The 23,171-nt window shown below is 42.1% G+C and overlaps 1 protein-coding gene and 1 long non-coding RNA gene across 5 annotated transcripts in view; one reads left to right on the top strand and one right to left on the bottom strand.

Annotated features, from left to right (window-relative positions):
* LOC143816849 (uncharacterized) overlaps nucleotides 1–17,251 on the top strand; it is a 98,516-nt gene extending 81,265 nt beyond the window's left edge. Inside the window, exon 3 of the long non-coding RNA XR_013224007.1 lies at nucleotides 17,119–17,251. This is a non-coding gene — a long non-coding RNA (uncharacterized LOC143816849). The remainder of the gene's footprint in view (nucleotides 1–17,118) is intronic.
* The window catches only part of KIF5A (kinesin family member 5A), a 231,481-nt gene that overhangs the window by 77,142 nt on the left and 131,168 nt on the right, over nucleotides 1–23,171 (bottom strand). For all 4 annotated transcript variants that reach the window (XM_077297746.1, XM_077297749.1, XM_077297748.1 and 1 more), the window contains exons 6-17: nucleotides 22,974–23,029; nucleotides 15,032–15,119; nucleotides 12,508–12,632; nucleotides 7,087–7,191; nucleotides 6,849–6,997; nucleotides 5,442–5,590; nucleotides 4,903–5,078; nucleotides 4,439–4,507; nucleotides 3,774–3,980; nucleotides 3,435–3,581; nucleotides 3,125–3,313; nucleotides 1,473–1,590 (exon numbers count right to left, since the gene is read on the bottom strand). In XM_077297746.1, coding sequence (XP_077153861.1) covers nucleotides 1,473–1,590; nucleotides 3,125–3,313; nucleotides 3,435–3,581; nucleotides 3,774–3,980; nucleotides 4,439–4,507; nucleotides 4,903–5,078; nucleotides 5,442–5,590; nucleotides 6,849–6,997; nucleotides 7,087–7,191; nucleotides 12,508–12,632; nucleotides 15,032–15,119; nucleotides 22,974–23,029 — 1,578 coding nt within the window. The remainder of the gene's footprint in view (nucleotides 1–1,472; nucleotides 1,591–3,124; nucleotides 3,314–3,434; nucleotides 3,582–3,773; nucleotides 3,981–4,438; nucleotides 4,508–4,902; nucleotides 5,079–5,441; nucleotides 5,591–6,848; nucleotides 6,998–7,086; nucleotides 7,192–12,507; nucleotides 12,633–15,031; nucleotides 15,120–22,973; nucleotides 23,030–23,171) is intronic.

Here is a 23,171-nt window from a genome sequence, read left to right as displayed (position 1 = left end):
ATAAAAATAGCGTTAAATAGGGGCAGAGGTGGGCGTTACATTAGTGTGTGTGTTATGCGTTTATTACCCACCTAAGTTGCCGAAATAACTTTGCAAAGTCTCCGTTTTCGCCTGTCAATCAGGCTGGTCAGGTCGCATGGGCGTTGTCTTCCCCCAGATTTGGCGTAGTTTTCCGTTGGTGGCGTAGTGGTGTGCGCATGCCCAAAGTCCGGAATCCTCTTCCAGGGGATTTAAAATAGCGCGGTGTTCGTTATTGCATTGGTGATCGGTGGGCGCGGCCATCTTCCTTTGGCCGCGCGTGCGCAGAAGCGGCGCTCTGCTGGCCGCGGCTTCAGGAAAATGGCCGCCGCGATATCCATCTGCGCACGCGCGGCATCCCGCGGCCATTTTCCTGAAGCCGCGGCCAGCAGAGCGCCGCTTCTGCGCACGCGCGGCCAAAGGAAGATGGCCGCGCCCACCGATCACCAATGCAATAACGAACACCGCGCTATTTTAAATCCCCTGGCAGAGGATTCCGGACTTTGGGCATGCGCACACCACTACGCCACCAACGGAAAACTACGCCAAATCTGGGTGAAGACACCACGCCCATGTGACCTGACCAGCCTGATTGACAGGCGAAAACGGAGACTTTGCAAAGTTATTTCGGCAACTTAGGTGGGTAATAAACGCATAACACACACACTAATGTAACGCCCACCTCTGCCCCTATTTAACGCTATTTTTATCCCATCTTCCAAAAACGTGGTGACAGGTTCCCTTTAAATAGCGACACCCACTACTGATGGAACCAGGTGAAACAGGAAAGAGGATGACAAGTCCAATTCCACAAGCGGCCACCGGGGGAGCCCAGAATCCAAATTCACAACACAAACCATTTACTTTACACAAACTGCACACTATACAAATACTATAGACTATATACACACTGTGCGCTGACTATACACACACTGCATAGACTATACACAAACGATGCACAGACAATACACAAACAATACAAACACCATACATACGGTAGAATGCATGTACAACATGTCCTGGCTTCAGCCTTAAATAATGGCCACCTGATTCACACCTGTGTCATCACAGAATGACTGACCTCACTAATTGATCTTCACGCTGCTATTATTATGAACACTCCCTTTCAATTAATTATTCTAATACACAGACTCAAAAATATACAGATCATGAATGCGGAATCTGGTGGTTTTCTTAGAATCTGCGGCACCAATTGGGAAATTGTTTGACATGTGGTGATATAATTTATACCAAAACCAGTGATTAATCTTCTTGTCACATTCACTCTTCCCATGTAGCGTGTCCTGAAGTGTGCTGGTACCAGTAATTATACACTGGTTTAATGACAATTATAACGTGGGCACATACATTCTGTATATTGGTATGTGTAAGTGTATCTAACTGCTTGCATGCTCCAAAGCATGTTATCATGGAGAAGGATGACTGGCCGCTACCTTGAGCCTGCATCTTAGCCAGTTCTTCACTCAGGGTATCGTACGACTCTTCCAGCTGACGTTTCTTCAGCTCTACGCTGTGCATGTATTCAGTCAGAGACCTGATCTTGGCCTCATGCTGCAAAAGAATAGAGAAAGGCCTTAACATGGAAATGATCAAAACCCTCTGTGAACATCTCAAGACTGACAGCTAGTGAGGGGCGAACATGCTTGGATAGGTGTTATCTGATCAAGCTCCTGTGCCAACCGAGTGACCTGAAAAATATGTGGGGATTGGCTAACAAACAGGCAATTCTGCATGTGTTACGGCTCTCCAACAGCCGCAAGACATGAAGACATGCGGCCGCAGGGACATTTTTTTTCGAGCCCACTGACTGAAGGCACTCGGCTAGCATACAAGCATGCTCGGATAAGGCTACGTTCACATTTGCGTTGTGCGCCGCAGCGTCGGCGCCGCAATGCACAACGCAAACAAAAACGCAGCAAAACGCATGCACAACGCTGCGTTTTGCGCCGCATGCGTCCTTTTTTTGATTGATTTTGGACGCAGCAAAAATGCAACTTGCTGCGTCCAATGCGCCCGGACGTGTGCGCCGCAGGGACGCATGCGGCGCAAAACGCAAGTGCGACGCATGTCCATGCGCCCCCATGTTAAATATAGGGGCGCATGACGCATGCGGCGACGCTGCGGCGCCCGACGCTGCGGCGCCGACTGCAAATGTGAACGTAGCCTAACACCTTATCCAAGCACATTCACTCATCACACCTGACAACTAAAACAGGTTGGTCGGACTTGCTAAATGATGACCTATCCGATGGGGCTGCTATGTTCCACCCCGGACCGCTTCGGGAAGAGATTTAAGCTGATTGATGAAAGACCCTCATTGAGCTAATTTTGATAACCTATCCCGTAGATACGTCATCAAAGGTTTAGTCCCAAACAACCCATAAAGGTTCTACCATATTATAGAAAGGACATTTATAAATGTAGTGATCTGATTTATTTTTCTTTGTAGTTATTTTTTTGTATGCATTTGAAATGTATATATAGTATTTATGCAGACAGACTTTTAGGACACATATGTTTTTTTTGTTGATGATTTCCCTTTAACTGGGGCGGACATATTAGCTCACATTACATATCTGTAGCTATCTGCCACTACCCAGCTCTGAGCAGGAGCACAGTGTATTCAAAGGTCAGGACGGGAAGGCAGAGGCAGTAACAACCCAACTCTGCCTTCTCTAATGAGAAAACCACAAAAAGAGGACTTAGAAATCCTCCAAAAATTCAACAATTGTTTGGAGGCCTGGGCAGGTAAACATCTCTGCCTTTTTTCTTCTCTAATGGGGGTACATCTGTCTCTGACACCCGGCACTACTCTCCTTCAGCTGTACAAACATCTGTGCCATCTATACACTGACAGCCCAACATTTAAAGATATTGAGCAGTCCGTAAGCTGTTAACTACAAAAGAGAAAGAGCACAAATCAGAATTATAAGAAAATAATTGTCTCTTCATGTCGAAAATTAACATTTACCGAAACAGACATGTCAGAAAAGGTGGAATAAGGAAACATTTGAAATCTTATACTATACTGACATAAATCAAAGCATGGACGAAGGCTAAAAGCAAGACACGGACTGAGACATACCTGAGATATCAGCAGCTGGCAGGAGGACAGCTCTCGTCCCGTCACCTCCATCTTACGGTGACATTCGACCTGCAGGTTTTCCAGCTGGCGGCATCTTTTCACCACTGACTTCACCTCAGATTTGATCTTACTGATGTAGAGACGTGCCACGGTAAACTCTTCCTCTATGGCGCCACTTATCTCTACGGGCTACAGAGAAGACTAGCTTTAAAGACTATGTACTCATAAAGAAGAACGTGGACTGCGAAATGTGGAAGTGGGATTAAATAGGCCTTCTGAAGAATGTTTTGTAGATCAGGATACTACTCACCAACTTAAACTCTCCATTACCCACAATGACACTGAATTCACTCAGATCTTTCATCAGACCGTTGAGAACTTCTGCAATTCTCTTGCGTTGATGGGTGCTAAACTCCTGCAGACGATGGAGATCAGTTTCCAGAGAAATAAGAGTGGCCTTGACGAAGATAAAAAAGAAATACTCAGTTTTCAAAATCCACTGTAAATCAAGTGCCTAACCTTCATCAGTCATTATTTGGCTATTCTATACTAAAGTACACTTACAGAGTAACTCAAGCCAAGTTCAAGGTAAGGCAATAGTAGTCAGTGGATAGCACCACCTTGTGGCCAGACAACTGAGGATACTTACAACTTTTTGGGACAGTTCATCAGCAAGGATCTTGTTCTGCAAAGTTTTGTCCTCCACTTCCTGGGATTTTTGGTCATAGTTGACGGCTAGCTCTTCTAGAGCCTGCAGAACTTCTTTTACTTCTTCCTTGGCACAGTCATTCTCAGACTGTAAGCGAGTGAGTTCCATTTGCACCTTGTCATTGTCTCCCCGAGTAGATATTAAGAGCTGTGGATACAAAAGTCGAGATCAAGTTATTTGTCCTGGTCTAAAGGCTGGTATAGAAAATTAAATTGACAAATCCACAAAAAAATGGGCTCTAATGTTCCTCCTGATGGAACTACAGACTTCAATTGGGCCAAAACATGCCACTTTTTCTTGTGATGTCCACCTTTTAAGCCAAACACAATAAGATACCTGCCTGGCTACGGTTGTGGACTCAGGTTGCCTAATTTAAGTCTATAGCTCTGTTGGGAACTCATCTGAATTTCGTTTTTCAGGGTTCAGACAGAAACCTGCTGGAGTCAGGAACAGGGGTCCAGGCGTGATATGAAACCGGTCTTGCACCATCGGGGCAGCACTACAGTGGCAAAGGATCTACCACGTCAATATCGCATTCCCCTGCTTTTTGTCCATTAACAAAAATCTTGGACAAACAAATCAAGCATTTAATTCCCTAATATTACCTCGTCTTGGTCCAGCATTTGCTGCTTGAGTTTTTCTACTAACTGACTCTGCTGGTTGATCTCATCATCCTATAAATATAAAGAGCACGGTATAAACATCCTTCACCAAAATGTCATTTTTAATGTCTTTGGAGCAAATTTTACATAATTTTATGATAAATATGTTCTTACATATGTGACCTCTAGTAGCTTCCACTGCAGCTGTCCTGAATTTTAACCATCAGTCCTTATAATACAGAATTTAGCAGATGACTGAATGATTCGGAGTCCTGACTGGTCGATCATATTTCCTTACATAATGAGCTACACAGAATATGATTGGTCACATGTAGCTTTTGCCTTTAATCTTCACATGACAATAAAGCAAAATTTATGATTTACTTTATAGACTATTCCTTATTACACCCCTGTAAAACTGCATAGAACTATGAGCTTTCCTCACGTAAGCCGTGATTACTCCCTACCTTGTCATCCAGCTGCTTATACATCTTACGGATCTCCTCCTCATACTTCCTCCTCTCTTCTTCTGAGATCCTGATCACAATGGAGGAGTTGTCATCATTAACTGGGGTCTCATCACAGGTTTCCTGGATTGTCTGCTCCCCATCACTCAGCTGCTCCGTCTCAGGTACATTCTCCCCTAAAGGAAAATGAAGGACATTATTTTAGCATGCAAGCTAATAACTACACTTACATATCCTCAGTATATGCCACAAATGTCTTACAGATGTGGGTCCCACCTCTAAACTCCAGACCTGGGGTCCCTCAATCCCAAGAGAGAGGTGGCCACACACATGGCTATCTCCCCTACCTGCGGGGCCATTCCATATACAATAAGGTGCCATTACTCTGCAGCATTTGGAAAGATCACACCAATGAATACACGAGTGGAAGCCTCTCCTGTCCCTGCGGCCATGGAACCACTCAGTTTCGGAAGTACTGGTACCAGACTGGGTTTTATATGTTACTCTATGACTACTTTGCACAGTGAACCGCCTCTTACCATTCCTCCAGCGGGCTAGTTCAGCCTCCAGTTTTTGAATGGTTTCCTTCATCGTCTTGTTCTTCTCCTTCTCCTTCTCGTACTTCTTCTTCCATTGCTCTGCTGTCAGCTCAAGGTTGACTGATGCAGTATTCTTGATGGTCTTGGCCCTACAGGCATGATGACAAAATGTACATTGCTTATAGTGTATTTTACATTCATTTACATATGCAGGTGACATAATAAATGGAGAATAGCCTTGGCTAAATAAATTTGACACTTAAACGGGTTGTGCCATCTTCTTGAATAGGAGTGCACCTCTCTCAACCTCCTGGTTTGCTCCTTGTAGGGGAGTGGTGCACTCCTACTTGATTGGCAGTTTCGGTGCCACTTGCCCATGCTCTGCTTTTTCCAATGCTTCTGTGTAAGGCTTTGTCTCTGCAGCATCAGAGGAGCGCAGTAACACTGAAGCTGGCCAGATGGGGAGCTAACAGTGAACTCCAACGATCCAGCCGGCCTAAGAGTGTGATGACTTTCAGAATTCACACGGGTAATGTACAAACCAGGAAGACAAATACCTGAACATGACAGGTCCCTGTTCAGACTAGGAAAAGCCCTTTCTATGAACCTGGTCTGTCCCTCCCTGACCGCGGAGGTTGGCACCCTAAGGTAACACAATGGAGCCCCCATTTGATGTTAGCTTACCCTGAATGTCCTTAGCAGCTCCTAGCTTTGCTAGAGTAGCAGTTCCCTAAGCAGAAAAGGAATCACACACAGCAACTGCAAACAACACAAACTACAGCACAGTGAATGAATCCAACAAAGTCTATCACCAGATGGAAACACCAGTAGGGGGAGGTATTTAAGCTGCACCCGAAAGATGATAGATCAGAGAAAAAGAGTAAATGAAAAACACCTGTTACCCAAAACCGACAGAAACATAGATAACAGAACTAAAACACCCAAATAAAAGGTGTATCAGTTGTGGCTCAGCGGAAAGACATGCTGACCACAGAACCAAGGGTTCCAATCCAGAAGCACGACGCAGAGCAGCAGTAAGGACCCTTTCACACTGCACTTTGGTGGTCCTGTTGGGGCCTATGCCTGAAAACCCCAGCAAAATTCTTTCAATACCTTTATAGTTAATGGCTCCTTCGGCACATACGCCCAAATTCAAATTTGTGGGGGAGTTTCAGACGTAAGCCCCGATGGGACATCTGAACGTGGGAGAAAGTGCAGTGTGAAAGCACCCCAACAAGTTCTATTACTTTCATTTGAATAGTAAGTACACCCTGCATGTATAGCCAGCCACATGTACCTAGCCAATAATGGACGGTCCCCAAATACCTGTCAATTAATTGATCTGCAGTCTGACTACTATTTAAAAAGAAGTGGTCTTATGACTCAGTCCATCTGAGGGGTACATACCTCTGGCCAAACATAAGAGTGGACTTGGTCTCGGCATCGTTATAGCTTGATGGAGAGCAGCAGATAAACATTGTGGTCCTGCAGTTTCCACCCAGCGAGTCCTGCAGGATTCGGGTCATCTTGCTGTCTCTGTAGGGAACGTAACCTTTCTAAAACAAGGTAAAGGATAGAATGAGTGTGCAGCGTTGTACAAGGTAAAGGGTATTTGCATAATGAAGAAGAAAAGGCTGTCACTTACCGCTCCTTCTGCCAGAGAAGATATGACATTTCCCAGGGCAGACAAAGACTTATTTATATTCTTGGCTTCGTCCAGTACTGATCCTTCAGCTCCAGTTTTACTAACCTAGAAGATTAGATGAGTAATATAATTTTTACTTTTATTGTCATTTTAGAATCAGACAAGCAAGGTAAACTGGCGTCACACGCATTTCATAATATACAGTATTATACAAAAATCAACTGAAACTGGCTCCGAGTCACGAGAAGGACAAATGGAGCTTCACTCCTTTCTGTGTCAGTAGTCCTGAGGACAGAGCAGGTTTCTGCCTCCCACACCCCTCAAACATCATGACTGCTCTCAGCAAAATTTGGCTTAAAATGAACTAAAATAGTCAGCAGTCTGTGTTTCCTTGATGTTTAAACAAGCTCTCCTCTCATCAAACCCTCTTAATATATTGCAGTCTTCACATTATATAGCACTGTGTACTTACAATTGCTCATTTTTCCTTTCTACCCAGCTAATTCTTCTTTTTTCCATTAGGTCTATGACATCACATGATTAAAAACTGACTAGCTGATTCCTTCTAAGCTCTATGTACTAACAGAAAGTCTCTTTTCTATGCATGAGTCATCATTAGAACTACAATTATACCTCACAGCAAAGTCCCTAGCATTGAGAAGAAGCAGAGCAGCTGGGTCAGGAGTTGAAGATGTGATGGGGCTGGGCTGCCAGGGACTTTTGCAGTGACTTATGACTCATACAGGGAAAATTGACCTCCTGTTTTAGTTTTTTAATCATGTGATGACATAGACCTAATGAAAAAGAGAAGCATTAACTGGGTAGAAAGGCAAAATGAGCAATTGTAAGTATACTGTTATGATCCTAGTGGTAGAGGATCTCAGGAGTTCCAGCTAAGTCCGCAAACACAAAAACCAGCTCATAGGGAAGTGGTAACTTGGCTGACCGCATATCTGATCCTGGCACAACAACTAGAAGTAGCCGGGGAACGTACCTACGTTGATTCTAGACGTCTCGCACCAGCCGGAGAACTAACTAACCTGTTATGACCCCAATGGCAGAGGGTCTCAAAAATACATACCAAGTCTGCAAACACAAAAGACCAGCTCATAGGGCAGTGGTAACTGGGCTGACCATATATCTAATCCTAGCACCACAAATAGCAGCAGCCGGGGAACGTGCCTACGTTGGTTCTAGACGTCTCGCGCCAGCCGGAGAACTAACTAACCCTAGAAGGGAAAAGATAGACCTTTCTTGCCTCCAGAGAAAAGACCCCAAAAGTTGGATACAAGCCCCCAACAAATAATAACGGTGAGGTAAGGAGAAAAGACAAACGTAAGAATGAACTAGATATTTAGCAAAGAGAGGCCCACTGACTAATAGCAGAATATAGTAAGATGACTTATACGGTCAGCAAAAACCCTATCAAAATTTCCACGCTGGATATTCAAGAACCCCCGAACCGTCTAACGGCCCGGGGGGAGAACACCAGCTCCCTAGAGCTTCCAGCAGAATCAGGAATCACATTTAGTACAAGCTGGACAAAAAATAATAGCAATGCAAATAACCAAAAAACAAGGAAGCAAGACTTAGCTTAATTTTACAAGATCCAGGACCAGCAGACAGGAGCAAACAAAAAGGAACTAATTACAACGATGCCAGGCACTGGACTGAGAATCCAGGAAGTTTATATAGCAACACCCCTGGACTAACGACCCAGGTGGGTGCCAAACTGAGGAAAGACAATCCCAGAGTCATATCACTAGTGACCACAAGAGGGAGCCAAAACAGTCTAATTCACAACACTAACCCTTTCAGAGAAAATAAGACCTCACTTGCCTCCAGAGAAAAGACCCCAAAGTTATTATACAAGCCCCCAACAAATAATAACGGTGAGGTAAGAGGAAAAGACAAACGTAAGAATGAACTAGATTTAGCAAAGAGAGGCCCACTAATTAATAGCAGAAAATAGGAAGAGGACTTATGCGGTCAGCAAAAAACCCTATAAAAATATCCACGCTGAAGATCCAAGAACCCCCGCACCGACTAACGGTGTGGGGGGAGAATATCAGCCCCCTAGAGCTTCCAGCAAAAACAGAAATCACATTTTGAACAAGGTGGAACAAAATAAGAGCAAATGCAAAAGGACAAAAATAAGAAAGCAGAACTTAGCTTATCTTGCAAAACTCAGGGACCAGGAGTCAGGAGGAAAACAGACATAGACTGATTACATCGATTCCAGGCACTAGACTGAGTTTCCAGGAAGTCTAAATAGGAACACCCAAGGCCTAACGAACCAGGTGGGTACCAACCTGGGGAAGGATAATCCAAGTGCCATACCGCTAGTGACCACAAGAGGGAGCCAACAAATATAGTTCACAACAGTATACAGTGCTATATAATATGATGACTGCAACATATTAAGAGGATAAAAAACTTTGATGGGAGGAGTGCTTCTTTAGGAACATTTAGGATCAATATAGAACCCCTTTAAATTAACTACAAGTGAAAGAGTAACCGTTGATTTTTTTGTTTTAAGATAAATCAATAGCACACATAAAATAAGAAACATAAGAAACTTTTTCATATATCTTATTAGAGAAATCTTCCTTCTCCTCCTGAACTGATCATTCATTCTTAAAAATTCTTCAATAAAGACAGATTTTCTCATTACTGAGATAGGAGCTGACAGTTGGTGCTCATAGAGTTCTATGGAACTAGCAGTAAAATGACACTTTATGCCATCTCCTATCTCATTAATGGGAAACTGTCTTCACTAAATACAGATTTTCCCCATGAACTGATAGTGAAAATCAGTCAAGGAGGAGAAAGAAAAGCTAATTTATTTTACAATAAATCTTACAAATTTGCTGTTGATTTATAAAATAATTCTTAAAATGAAGGTTACTCCTTGGACTGGGACAATTGGATTGATGAAATTATGAATAAGTAAAACTTCTATAAAAAATATTGGCTTAATGTCTTTTCTTCAGATCTATTGGTGCAATTCGTCTCAGCAATCTATTACACAATCTGCTGCTGTTGTTTCCCCTCACTGTAGTGTTCTGCGATGTCAGGCAATACAGACGGAGGGGCAGGCCGCACAAATCAATAGGGCTTGTTCCGTCTGAGCTCACATTGATTTTAGCATATTCCATGGGCCATCATTTCTGGCTGTTATTGCAGTGATTGTGTAGAGTGATCTGTAATGTATTTCTATAAAAATACACACATAAAGGGTACGGTTACAACATAACGCAGCATTAAGGATGACCTGACTAGTCACACGAGAATAAGAGTGAGTCCACTAGAACTTTCCATAGAGAACCATGCATTTGTTGGTAAAATAAACTATATAAAAAGTAACATGTGCCCCTGTATCCGCACAGCCCGTGTGCCTAAGGCCTGTCCCACACGTCCAGATAATTCCGGTACCGGAAAAATCGGTACCGGAGTTATCCGTGCCCGTGTGTCCGTGAGCTCACGTGGCACATCAGTGTGGCACACGTGCGGCAGCCGTGTGCCGCCCGTGTGCCGACTGGGTACCACACGGACCGTGCAGGAGACAGCGCTACAGTAAGCGCCGTCCCCTGCTTTGGGTGCTGAAGCCGCCATTCATTTCTTCTCTCCAGCAGCGTTCGCTGGAGAGAAGAAATGAAAAATCATTGTTTTTTTGTTTTTTTGCGGTAGAAATAAAGATCTTTGTTTCCCCCTCCCATAGGGGTGGAGCCGCATATTCATGACTGTAATGGGCGGCACCACGTGACCGCTCATACAGGAGAAGCTGCGTCGCGGAGAGGACGCTTCGAGGGAGCCGGGTGAGTATTTCCTTTCCAGCGGTCGGGCGCACAGGGGGTGGGAGGGGGGAGGGGAAACAAAGATCTTTATTTCTACCGCAAAAAAAAAAAAATACAATGATTTTTCATTTCTTCTCTCCAGCGAACGCTGCTGGAGAGAAGAAATGAATGGGGGCTTCAGCACCAGCTGGGGGGACAGCGCTTACTGTAGCGCTGTCTCCTGCACGGCACACGGACTGCACACGGACAGCATCCGTGTGCGGTACGTGTTTTACACGGACCCATTGACTTTAATGGGTCCGTGTGATCCGTGCGCTCCCACGAACACTGACATGTCTTGGTGTTTTGCACGCGGACACACGGTCCGCGAAAACACGCTGACATGTGCAGACACATTTATTTTAATGTGTCTACGTGTGTCAGTGTCTCTGGTACGTGAGAAAGCTGACACCTCACTTCCCGGAATCACTGACGTGTGAAACCGGCCTAAGGTATCTATGTGATCATCATGGCGTGTATGGGTGGTTCACAGGTGCACAATGGAAGGGCAAGGCCCAAACGACAAATTTTGCTAAGATAATTGTGTTGATGCTTAGTGTGGTCCCAGGGCATAGTCCCAACTGTCCACAAATTAAAGGGATGTTTAACCCCTTAATGACTGGGTCAAATTTTTGAAATCTGACACAAGTCACTTCATGTAGTAATAACTCTGGAATGCTTCAACATATCCCATTAGTTTTGAGATTTTTTTTTTTCTCGGGACGCATTATATTTGATGATAATTTTTAATTTTTTTAAAGGTAATTTACAAAACTTATTTTTTTAGGGACCAGTTCAGATTTGAAGTGACTTTAGGGGGTCCTATATATCGTAAACCCCCAAAAGTGATACCATTTTAGAAACAGCACCCCTCACCGTATTCAAAATTGCTTTCAGGTCGTTTATTAACCCTTCAGGTATTGTTCAGGAATTAAAGCAAAGTGACGTGACAGGAATGAAGACGTTTATTTTTACCACCTGACTGTTCGTAACTTCTGAACAGGCTGCTATAGCCGGCAGGCTCTAAGGACATTATTTGGCCATAAATTGCCATCGCAAACATCAGGACCACACAATCAACATCTCAGAGTACCGATGGGGTTAAAGAGGGAGCCCCCACACTCTGTTAACCATCTAGACGCTGTAGTCAGTATTGACAGCAGTATTTAAGGGGTTAAATGGCCATGGTTGGTGCCAACACTGATCGTGGCTGATGCCGCAAGTTGTCAGCTATAGTGCATTTTCACCCGTGCGGGGATGCTAGTCTCTTATACTAAAGGTCAGTTTTTGTCGTATTGGTGGTCACTAAGGAGTTAACACTAATAAAAAAAAAATAATGAAGGTATACTCAGTCTCACCACTGCTCCTCTCCAAGGACTGGACAGGAACAAGAGGAGATCGGTTGGTGAGAATGTTTTGTGGGGGGTATTTCGTTTTGTTTTTTTTACACCTTAATAAACTGTTTATTTTTTTTGGTCTTGCTCTAGTTAAATCCAAAGAAAATAACCCAAAAGAATGTTCAATAAATGATCATATATGTCATAGTAAAGGAACGGACTAGTCATGTCATGGTTGTGATTCTGACCTTCTCACTGCCAGCCAAGTCCACAAGGTACAGCTTCCCACTCAGCTTCTGCTCCGTCTCCACATTCTCCTGCTTGATATTGATGAGGAAGATGCTGTGACTACGGGAACTGTGCTCGTTCATGTCTGGAAGAGACAGCGTGGCACAGTGGTAACACACAGAAAAAGGCACATAAAGGATCTCATGTACAGGTCCTTCTCAAAAAAATAGCATATAGTGTTAAATTTCATTATTTACCATAATGTAATGATTACAATTAAACTTTCATATATTATAGATTCATTATCCACCAACTGAAATTTGTCAGGTCTTTTATTGTTTTAATACTGATGATTTTGGCCTACAACTCCTGATAACCCAAAAAACCTGTCTCAATAAATTAGCATATCAAGAAAAGGTTCTCTAAACGACCTATTACCCTAATCTTCTGAATCAACTAATTAACTCTAAACACAAGCAAAAGATACCTGAGGCTTTTAAAAACTCCCTGCCTGGTTCATTACTCAAAACCCCCATCATGGGTAAGACTAGCGACCTGACAGATGTCAAGAAGGCCATCATTGACACCCTCAAGCAAGAGGGTAAGACCCAGAAAGAAATTTCTCAACAAATAGGCTGTTCCCAGAGTGCTGTATCAAGGCACCTCAATGGTAAGTCTGTTGGAAGGAAACAATGTGGCAGAAAACGCTGTACAACGAGAAGAGGTGACTGGACCCTGAGGAAGCAGTGGACTGAGTCTGGTGTGGAAACCTCCAGAGCCACCGTGCACAGGCGTGTGCAGGAAATGGGCTACAGGTGCCGCATTCCCCAGGTAAAGCCACTTTTGAACCATAAACAGCGGCAGAAGCGCCTGACCTGGGCTACAGAGAAGCAGCACTGGACTGTTGCTAAGTGGTCCCAAGTACTTTTTTCTGATGAAAGCAAATTTTGCATGTCATTCGGAAATCAAGGTGCCAGAGTCTGGAGGAAGACTGGGGAGAAGGAAATGCCAAAATGCCTGAAGTCCAGTGTCAAGTACCCAGTCAGTGATGGTGTGGGGTGCCATGTCAGCTGCTGGTGTTGGTCCACTGTGTTTCATCAAGGGCAGGGTCAATGCAGCTAGCTATCAGGAGATTTTGGAGCACTTCATGCCTCCTGGCACCTGCTCACAGTGCCAAAACCAATGGTAAATGGTTTACTGACCATGGTATTACTGTGCTCAATTGGCCTGCCAACTCTCCTGACCTGAACCCCATAGAGAATCTGTGGGATATTGTGAAGAGAAAGTTGAGAGACGCAAGACCCAACACTCTGGATGAGCTTAAGGCCGCTATTGAAGCATCCTGGGCCTCCATAACATCTCAGCAGTGTCACAGGCTGATTGCCTCCATGCCACGCCGCATTGAAGCAGTCATTTCTGCCAAAGGATTCCCGACCAAGTATTGAGTGCATAACTGAACATTATTATTTGATGGTTTTTTTGTTTGTTATTAAAAAACACTTTTATTTGATTGGACGGTTGAAATATGCTAATTTATTGAGACAGGTTTTTTGGGTTATCAGGAGTTGTATGCCAAAATCATCAGTATTAAAACAATAAAAGACCTGACAAATTTCAGTTGGTGGATAATGAATCTATAATATATGAAAGTTTAATTGTAATCATTACATTATGGTAAATAATGAAATTTAACACTATATGCTAATTTTTTGAGAAGGACCTGTATATCATATGAGAGTGACCATCTTTGTACCCAAAACATACTGAAGGGCTATTAAATATTTGTCTACCTTTCTATATCTGTTTTAGTTGTGTAGATAGATAATTTGCATGTACAATATTAGGTATATAATATTGACACCGCGCTCTTCATATGATTAAGAATTGCTGTGTTGAGCTAAAATGAAAAATACACTAGTGTCATGTAAAATCCTCCAAATTATATCAAATAGTTAGAGAATCTGTTAGCAGGTTGGTACTAGCCCATCTGAGGGTAACTTGATGTAGGGACAGAGACCTGATTCCAGCGACGAGTCACTTACTGCTGCTTGATGCAGTTTTTATAAAATCAATCTTTGTGCAGAACTATCAGTTCTCTGAATGCTGAGCTCTGTATCATCCCTCCCCTACCACTGATTGTTAGCTTTCTGTGTACACTGTGCATAGCCAGAAAGCTGCCAATCAGTGTTGGGGGCGGGTGATATAGCGCTCATGAATATGGAGGACTAAATGGCAGCAGGATTACTAGTCTTCTAGTGATAATCTCCTGCTGATAAAACAGTGATTTTATCAAAACTACAGCAAGCAGCCCAGTAAGTGACATATAGCTGGAATCATGGTCTCTGTCTCCATCATGCTGCTTTCAAATTAGGTGGCAAAAAACTGTTGACAGATTCCCTTTACCTAGAAGAATGTACCAAGAAGAATGTCCTAGTGTATGTGGTAATATTAGATGCATTGATCACAAGCGAGTCCCCTCCATACACAGTTCACAGGGGTGTCACTTAATAAAACTAGAGCAGGATAACTCATGTCAGCCCTTACTTGTGACAGCAACATGGCGGTTGGACTTTCCTTCATCAATCACATCTAGGATCTCCTCCGGACTGGAGACAAAACGTTCAGTACATCCCTGACATGGGAAGAAGAATGGATCATGGGTTCAGTACTCTGCATTAACCAGTCATTATTACCTGCAATAGCTCAGCGCCTGGTGCACATCGTCCAATAACTGACATATATACACTGTGTTCCAAATTATTATGCAAATAATATTTCCTCATATTTTCTCTAAATTACCTATCTGATTTGCAGTCATTGTTATTTTCCAGTCATCTACTATTCTAGTATAATTGCAATGTTTTGGAACAAACTGCCTATGAAAACAGTATCTTTTTATAAAAAAAAAAAAACACTCAAAATGCATGTTCCAAATTATTATGCACAGCAGAGTTTTCAACCTTTTTTTTTATTTTGAACAAAAAAATGGTCAATTGTGAAGTTATAAGCATTATCAGTTTATTACAAAATGAAATCAAACAGTTTTCAAGTGAAAACTTTATTCTAGGTGATGTTACATTTGCACATAGGACCCCTTATTCGAAAGAAGCTTCTGAACTCTCTCGTCCATTGAATTTGTCAGTTTTTGGATGGTTTCTGCTTCAATTGTTTTGCATGTGGACAGAATACCCTCCCAGAGCTGTAGCTTAGATGTGAACTGCCTCCCGCCATCATAGACACTCCTTTTGATGATGCTCCAGAGGTTCTCAATGGGGTTGAGGCCAGAGGAAGATGGTGTCCACACCATAAGTTTGTCCTCTTTTATGCCCATAGCAGCCAGAGATGCAGATGTGTTTTTTGCTGCATGAGACGGTGCATTATCATGCATGAAAATGATCTTGCTGCGGAAAGCACGGTTCTTCCTCTTGAACCATGGCAGGAAGTGTTGTTTTAGAAACTCCACATAGATTATGGAGTTCATCTTTACCCCTTCAGGGATCATAAAGGGGCCGACAATCTCTCTCCCCATGATTCCAGCCCAAAACATTACTCTACCTCCTCCTTGTTGGCGCCTTAGCCGTGTTTTCATGGGGTGTCCATCAACCAGCCATCCTCCACTCCATCCATCTGGACCATCGAGCCTTGCACGGCACTCATCGGTGAACAAAACAGTTTGGAAGTCAGTCTTCATGTATCGTTTGGCCAACTGGAGCTGTTTCTGCTTGTGTGCAGTGGATAGAGGTGGTCGACAGGATGGCTTACGCACAGCTGCAAACCTCTGAAGGACCCTGCATCTTGTTGTTCTGGGGACGTTGGAGGCACCAGCAGCTTCAAAAACTTGTCTGCTGCTATGACAAGGCATTTTTGCAGCTGCTCTTTTAACCTTACGCAATTGCCTGTTGGAAAGAGTCCTCAATTTTTCCTTATCAGCACGCACACGTGTGTGCTGGGAATCAGCTACATACTTCTTGATTGTGCGATAATCACGATGAAGTGTCTTGGCAATGTTGATTGTAGTCATGCCTTGACCTAAATACTCCACAATTTGTTGCTTCTCAGCAGCCGACACATCCTTTTTCTTTCCCATTTTGGCAAAAAATGTAAGCTGCTTAATAATGTGGAACAGGTATCTGCAATTGCTTTCATTGATATAAAGAGCCCTGACACACATCACCATCAATGAGTTTAAATGACAAACAAAAAAATTCTAATTGATAAGTGATAACTCCTAAACTCTTTGTGCATAATAATTTGGAACACAGTGTAACGACCTTAATAATAATAATAATTTTATTTCTATAGCGCCAACATATTCCGCAGCATTTTATATTATAGAGGGGACTTGTACGGACAATAGACATAACAATAAACACATAGATCAAAACAGATACCAAGAGGAGTGAGGGCCCTGCTCGTAAGCTTACAGTCTATGAGAGAAAGGGGAGACACGAGAGGTGGATGGTAACAATTGCTTTTGTTGTTCGGCCAGCCATAGTGTATAAGACCTTATCAGATTATACTGCCACAAATGTAAAACATTTACGGTATGGATACTTTATTGAAATAGACGATAATAGATAATACGGTAATTATCTGATGGAAAGGTAAAATGGGCACTTCTTCTTTTTCAGGATGATTCATTCATCGTTCATTTTACCATATAATCTACTGGATAAAGGGAAAAAAATTCCAGGTGAAGTGAAATGGCGAACGAAAAGAAACACATTTTCTGACATAATTTTCTTCTTTCAGTGTTCATTGTGCTATAAAAGTAATCTGGCAACACGATTCTTCTGAGAAGTACGAGTTCAGTGATACCAAAGCTGTAGCTTTTAATTTATGTTACTGCTAAAATAAATTCAGAAATTTGTTTAAAAAAAAAAAAAATTGATATGTACTGCCTGTATCTTTGTCTTCCCGGCTGACGTTTTTAGGGATGCCACAAAACTAAAAAATATCGCTAAAATTGCAGTCTTCTATTGAGAGTTACAGGCACGGTCTCTACAGTTACAGGCAGATGCCGGCTGTATAACACTGCCGGCATCTACCAGGTATGTGCTGTACATTTATGGAAGATGTCAGAGAGGGATTAAAAAACATCCCGGGGATGTCATATTGGAGGCACACACATCTGCCCTGCAATGACTACATAGGCAGTGCGCCAGGGTGTACATGGCTCCTGACTGCTGTCATAAACGGGAGTCAATGGTCAGAAAAATGTAAAGAACTAAAGGAGTACAAGTGATTTGTCATCTATCACTATTCAGTGCACCCTGCTGACCCTGCCCCAGTCTACACAGTAAAGCAAACAAGTGAGCAGCAGAAAACAGAAAGTGTTAGCTTATTGTGGTTTGCTCCAGAGGCCAATATGGAAACTGGAATATTATTTAAGGCTATGTTGACATGTCCAGTAATCATCCGTTAGAACGGATCCAGCAGCAATCCATTTATTAAAAAGGTATGCAGATACAACTTTTTTGCCCAGCTTAAAAAAGCTGATTTCAACTGAATCCATTTTTTGACATTGAAGTCTATAGAAAACGGATCAGTTAATTAGCCACCCGTCTTTGAAACCATATTTGAAACTGATTCGATAAGCAAAAACCAATACTTTTCAAATGAGAAAAAATTGTTTATAATATAAAACAATTTAAATAATATGTAAATTTCTGGTTTAGTATCATTTTTATGCTAGTGCACTCTCTGAGCAAAAGTAAGGCTTCTTCAACCGCAAAAAAAAATCGACCGGCGACCACAATGAGGATGATGTGTTCCGCCTGCAATGGCCGAGCAGGACACCATAATGGTAATATTTTAGGGAAAAGCATCACTCCGACTAATTATCACCAATGTAATCATTTACTATGATTGCGAACACTCAATCATCTCTTACTGGGATTTTACGGCTTTTTGTAAAGGGCATAAACGGAGCTGTGATCTAGAGAGAATAATATTCAGCTCACAGCATATTCTGACTCGGAGGAATGATGCTAAGTACTGGCCATTGTGCTTCAGACGCGGAGGAACAGCGTGAGATCAATACTTTGGGATCATGGCTTTCAGCAAAACCTCTGAAATCCTGTAACCTGCGAACATAACGCTGCAAAAGAAAATGGATTTTATTCTTCCGGTAATCGGCATTTGGCACATCAGTACGGGCTGCCCGCAGCACCGATATCTATATATACACATACACTGCAGATAGCAAATAAATCAAGGGCTTCCTGCTATGTCCACATTATTTATGATTCATAACCCCATTACTGTATACCGCTGAAACAGTAAAGATTAGTCCAAATTATTTTTCCTTGGGAAATACATGTCTGGAAATTAAATAAATCCAAATACATATATAAAAAAATAGGGCCCATTCCTAATTGGTCAAATTAGGTAAAGTGAGATAAAATATAACTATTAACCAAATATCTAAAATGTCGCTCTCCTGGCTACACAGACAAACAAGAACATGCAGACCTTCATATGCAATTATCTAGCATCATTAACTGCTCAGGAAACCTGTGAGTGACAAACCCGTCAGAGCTGGGATTATTACGTGGCATTTATTATTATGGTGAAGATAAATCTCACAACATAGTAATCATAGTTATGAGAAATAAGAACAATCCATGAACAGTAGCAGAAGATAATCAGAAATGATCCTTCAAATGATTAGAGGGGCGTTTGTCCGATACCCGCAGTCCATCCTGGCCAGAAGGATCTCCCAACACATTTCTTACATTCATCAGAGAAGGTTTCCTGGATAAGATAATGTCCGTGCCAAGTAGCCGGATGGCGAGATGTAAAGCTGCGACAATGGCTGTTATACCGCCTCACTACACAATATGTCGCTCTCTTCCCTGATTAAATAGGGGGCATAAGGGGCTGGCCCAAAGACCACGCCGTGCATTTCCTGGGAAGGGGTTGTATAAGTGGGGAACAAACCCTTTAATGGTACTGCAGAATGGAAAACGGATACTTCTTAATATGACTGTCTGTGTGTTCTTGTCTGTCTATGTAGCCGCGACATTTTAGATATTTGATTAAAAGGAAATACAGGGCTAAATCAAGCATAAAATACTTGTATTTAATAAGCGTGAAGATGAAAGGGACAAATGTTCAGCAGCCCGGAGACCACAGTACATCTGCAGTCACCACTCTGAGACTCAGCTGTTCAGAGCAAAAAATGATTTGCGGTAATTGTATATTGATTCATTCTGCGGCCATCAGCACTGGAGGAAGAATGGCGGAAATATACAAGCGCCATACTGATACCAGAGTGCTGCAGTGCTGTGTGATCGGACGGGACTGAATATAATGAGAGGGTATAACCTACTGACACATCATAGTCATTGTCCAGCAGAGTAACTAACACATCCAATGTACCTCACTGCTCCTAACATGTATAACATGGACATACATGTAGTGCTACCGCCAAATCCAGCTTGTTGTGTACTTTTTACTTTTTGGTGTTTAAAACCTGTTTTTAATTAGCACCAAATTCTTCTTTTAATTTGGGTCTTTTTTATGCTACTTGTTTCCCAGATATTCGTCAAAAAAAGCACAAATGTACTCCAATCCTTCCCTGGAGTGATTTTCTTTTTTATAGCTGAAATGAGACATTTTGCTCTCAAAAGGCGCAAAAAAGGTTAAAGACAAAAAATTAAGAGCATTTCTTTTCATTTGAGATCAAAATTCATGAAACGTCTGTACAATTTTGAAGAATCTAACACAAAAAAATTGACCATGAATACAAGAAGACAAAAAAGAAAAGTGACTAAAAACACTCCAAGTGATGAATCGGGCCATTAGTGTTGTGAACATATTAGTCCCATTTCACCAATAGAAAGAACTGTTCAGCCTTGAAATAGCTTGTGTCAGGCTAACCACGCTCTAGAGCTTCTACAAGGCTGAGAAGGACAATTTAGACCATTTTTTGCCAACCATCGATGCTTTTTTGCTACCCACATGAGTGTGACAAATGCTGACTGATGGCAGATATCTGCTCAAAAATTGGTCTGCCGTGTTGGGATTCCTGGGTCCTTGTCGGGTGCTGTAGTTGGAAAAGTGTTTATTCCGAACACCACATCTGGAGACTGGTGCAAAGATCATAGCAGAGATGGATAAGTGATTTGTCATTTTACCTTAGAGCATTGTTATCAGCAACGACAACCTTTAGAGACCAACCATTAGTGACAAGTCGTTTAGAAAAAGTCCATCAGAAATCACTATTGTGTGGCCATTTTTACTGGTGGCTTAGTAACCTGTACTTTATAACCATTCTGTCCATGCTGTTATATAAATCAGACCTCCATGCGCTGACCTTCAGGTCACATTGTGCTGGGCCTGTGTATATACAAAGCAACCAAGCTAACGGGACAGAGCTTCAGAGGAGAGAGGAGAGCAACAGGCTGAATCAATGATGGGACTGGAGGTCAGGCAGACATGTCTTCTATCGGAGTAACAACCTCTGTCAGGCCGGGGTCACACGGCCGTATATTCTCTCGTATCGATTATGGTAATACCACTCCGATCAAACTCTGATCTGACTTTGATCAAAGTGTCAGCATTGTTTTATCAGATTCTCTCAGAGGAGGAGATGGATTTCCATTGTGTCAGTGGTGGAAATCGGATCACACTCAGAAGTCATCCGAGTGCAATCAGAAATTTTCCACATACCCATAGACTTGAATGGATGAGTGTGATCCAATGTGTGCTGCAATTTTTTTCTCATGCTGAATCAGTACAAGACAAAAATTCTAATCATCACTGCCCAATAGAATAACATTGGTCCAAGCGCTATCTGACAAAACATCAGATAGCACTCGAACAATGTACATGCCAGCCCTTAGCGTCATTCTGCAGTTGTCTGCTAGTCTGGGAAGCCAGAAATGTATCTCAACTTCCCGCTATTAGGCCAAAGTCCATTGTTCCTCCTTGTCTGCACAACCATAGCAAGGGCACATTCACTTCTCTATGTCTGCTTTGAAGAGCTCGAAATAACAGATCCTTTATAAAATGTATGGCTTCCCTTTGCCATCTTTTTACTGGAGCTTCATAGATTGCACGGCTAAGGCTGATCGGCAAAAATGTATGAGAATAGGATAGTTTATAGCGATGCACGTAGATGTGTGAACAGTTCCATTAAACAGCAGTGTACAAAGAGGACAGTGCATGGATAATAAAGGCTGATGTGTGAATGCGCTCTAAGACGTTTGAATGGAGCGGTGATAGGACGCCACTGATTCCTTTATATTGTATGTGGGTGATGGAAACAACCACGCAGGTAGCACTAAAAGGCTGTAATGTGCAGGCGGCCTTAAGTGCTACCTTGTATTTGGGTGCTAATGGTTCGAGGTTTAGATTGAGTCCCAGGAGTTGCCCAATTAGATTTTCTGACAATAATTAGGCTTGCACAAGTATAATACAATTTTATGACAGCAAAATGAAAATCTCAAACATTTTGAAGTAAAAACAATTCTGTTTTATTTGTGTGCACATACTGCATCATAGGTTAATATTGCAGAATAACCTAGAGGCTCTTGTGCATGTCATATGTATACTTCTTTAAGTTAATGTGCTGTTTGTTTGCAATCTTGATTCCTTCTTCTCTGATATGGTTCTACATTTCCCATGATACCACTGGCATAGCAGAGAATGTGAGGTCTTATTACATGGCACTTGCTCTGATCTGTGCCTTATCTAAGTAGGGAAATTTCTACAACATTAAACTGCTGTCCCCTCACATTGCAAAGTTTCAGCATATTCTTTATCATGCAGCTTCAGTCTGTCACCCCTGCCTCCTGCTTGTGATAACTTTCTCCATCAGCTCCAACAAGCAGAGGGCAGGGAGAACAGAATGAACTATACAATGGACAATTATAGACACCCTAACTATAGCGATACAGGCAGGCAGTTTGAGTCAGTGGAGTTTTACAATTCTGAAGCTAATCATTGTGTGGACTTACTATATTACTGATCTTTTGTAAAATACATAAATTATATCCTCAACAATATAGTAAGTCACACAGAGGAGCAAGGAGGGTGGAGATTAATAATTGGAGAGGAGTTTGATGAATTCAGTGGTACAATAACCTATGGTGAGCTAAGAAATAAGCTATACCCTTCCTAATAATAGCGGAATTGCGCAGTGTGGCTACACAATACGGCCCAGAAAACAGAGGCTGACTTTACAAAGAGTCTGCTAACAGCTGTAGAAAGCGATGATACATAACATTTCCCTACTTTATTATCGGACAATGCACACTACTTTTCTTATTGTGTTAGCTAGTTTTAGTAGCATAATATAACACAAGGAAATGTTGTATAAGAGATTCCATAACATAAATGAAACTGCGAGCCTAAGAATGCAGAGGTCATAAGGTAATACTTACAATGATACCGTTATACAGATACATTAAAAAAAATGCAATATTTGTTGCTAATTTTAGGCATTCAACAAGAAAGAAAACATAGTGTCTGCTCTCACCTTGACAAATGGCACGCGGTTCTTATCTTCATGCACAGAGAGGTTTGTTTTAGACACTAGAAAAGGAATAATAAATTGATTTACAAAAGCATTAAAAGGAAAATCAATACTGCCGAATAATTTATCCAACTATTTTTACTCACACACTAAAAATAAAGAATATTTGAAAGAACAAATAGAATACAGATCTTCTTAAAG

Source organism: Ranitomeya variabilis, chromosome 3 (genome assembly GCF_051348905.1).
Source record: "Ranitomeya variabilis isolate aRanVar5 chromosome 3, aRanVar5.hap1, whole genome shotgun sequence".
NCBI classification, from domain to species: domain Eukaryota; kingdom Metazoa; phylum Chordata; class Amphibia; order Anura; family Dendrobatidae; genus Ranitomeya; species Ranitomeya variabilis.
Note: the sequence above shows the minus strand (reverse complement) of the source record. Positions and strands in the feature narration are given on the sequence as shown.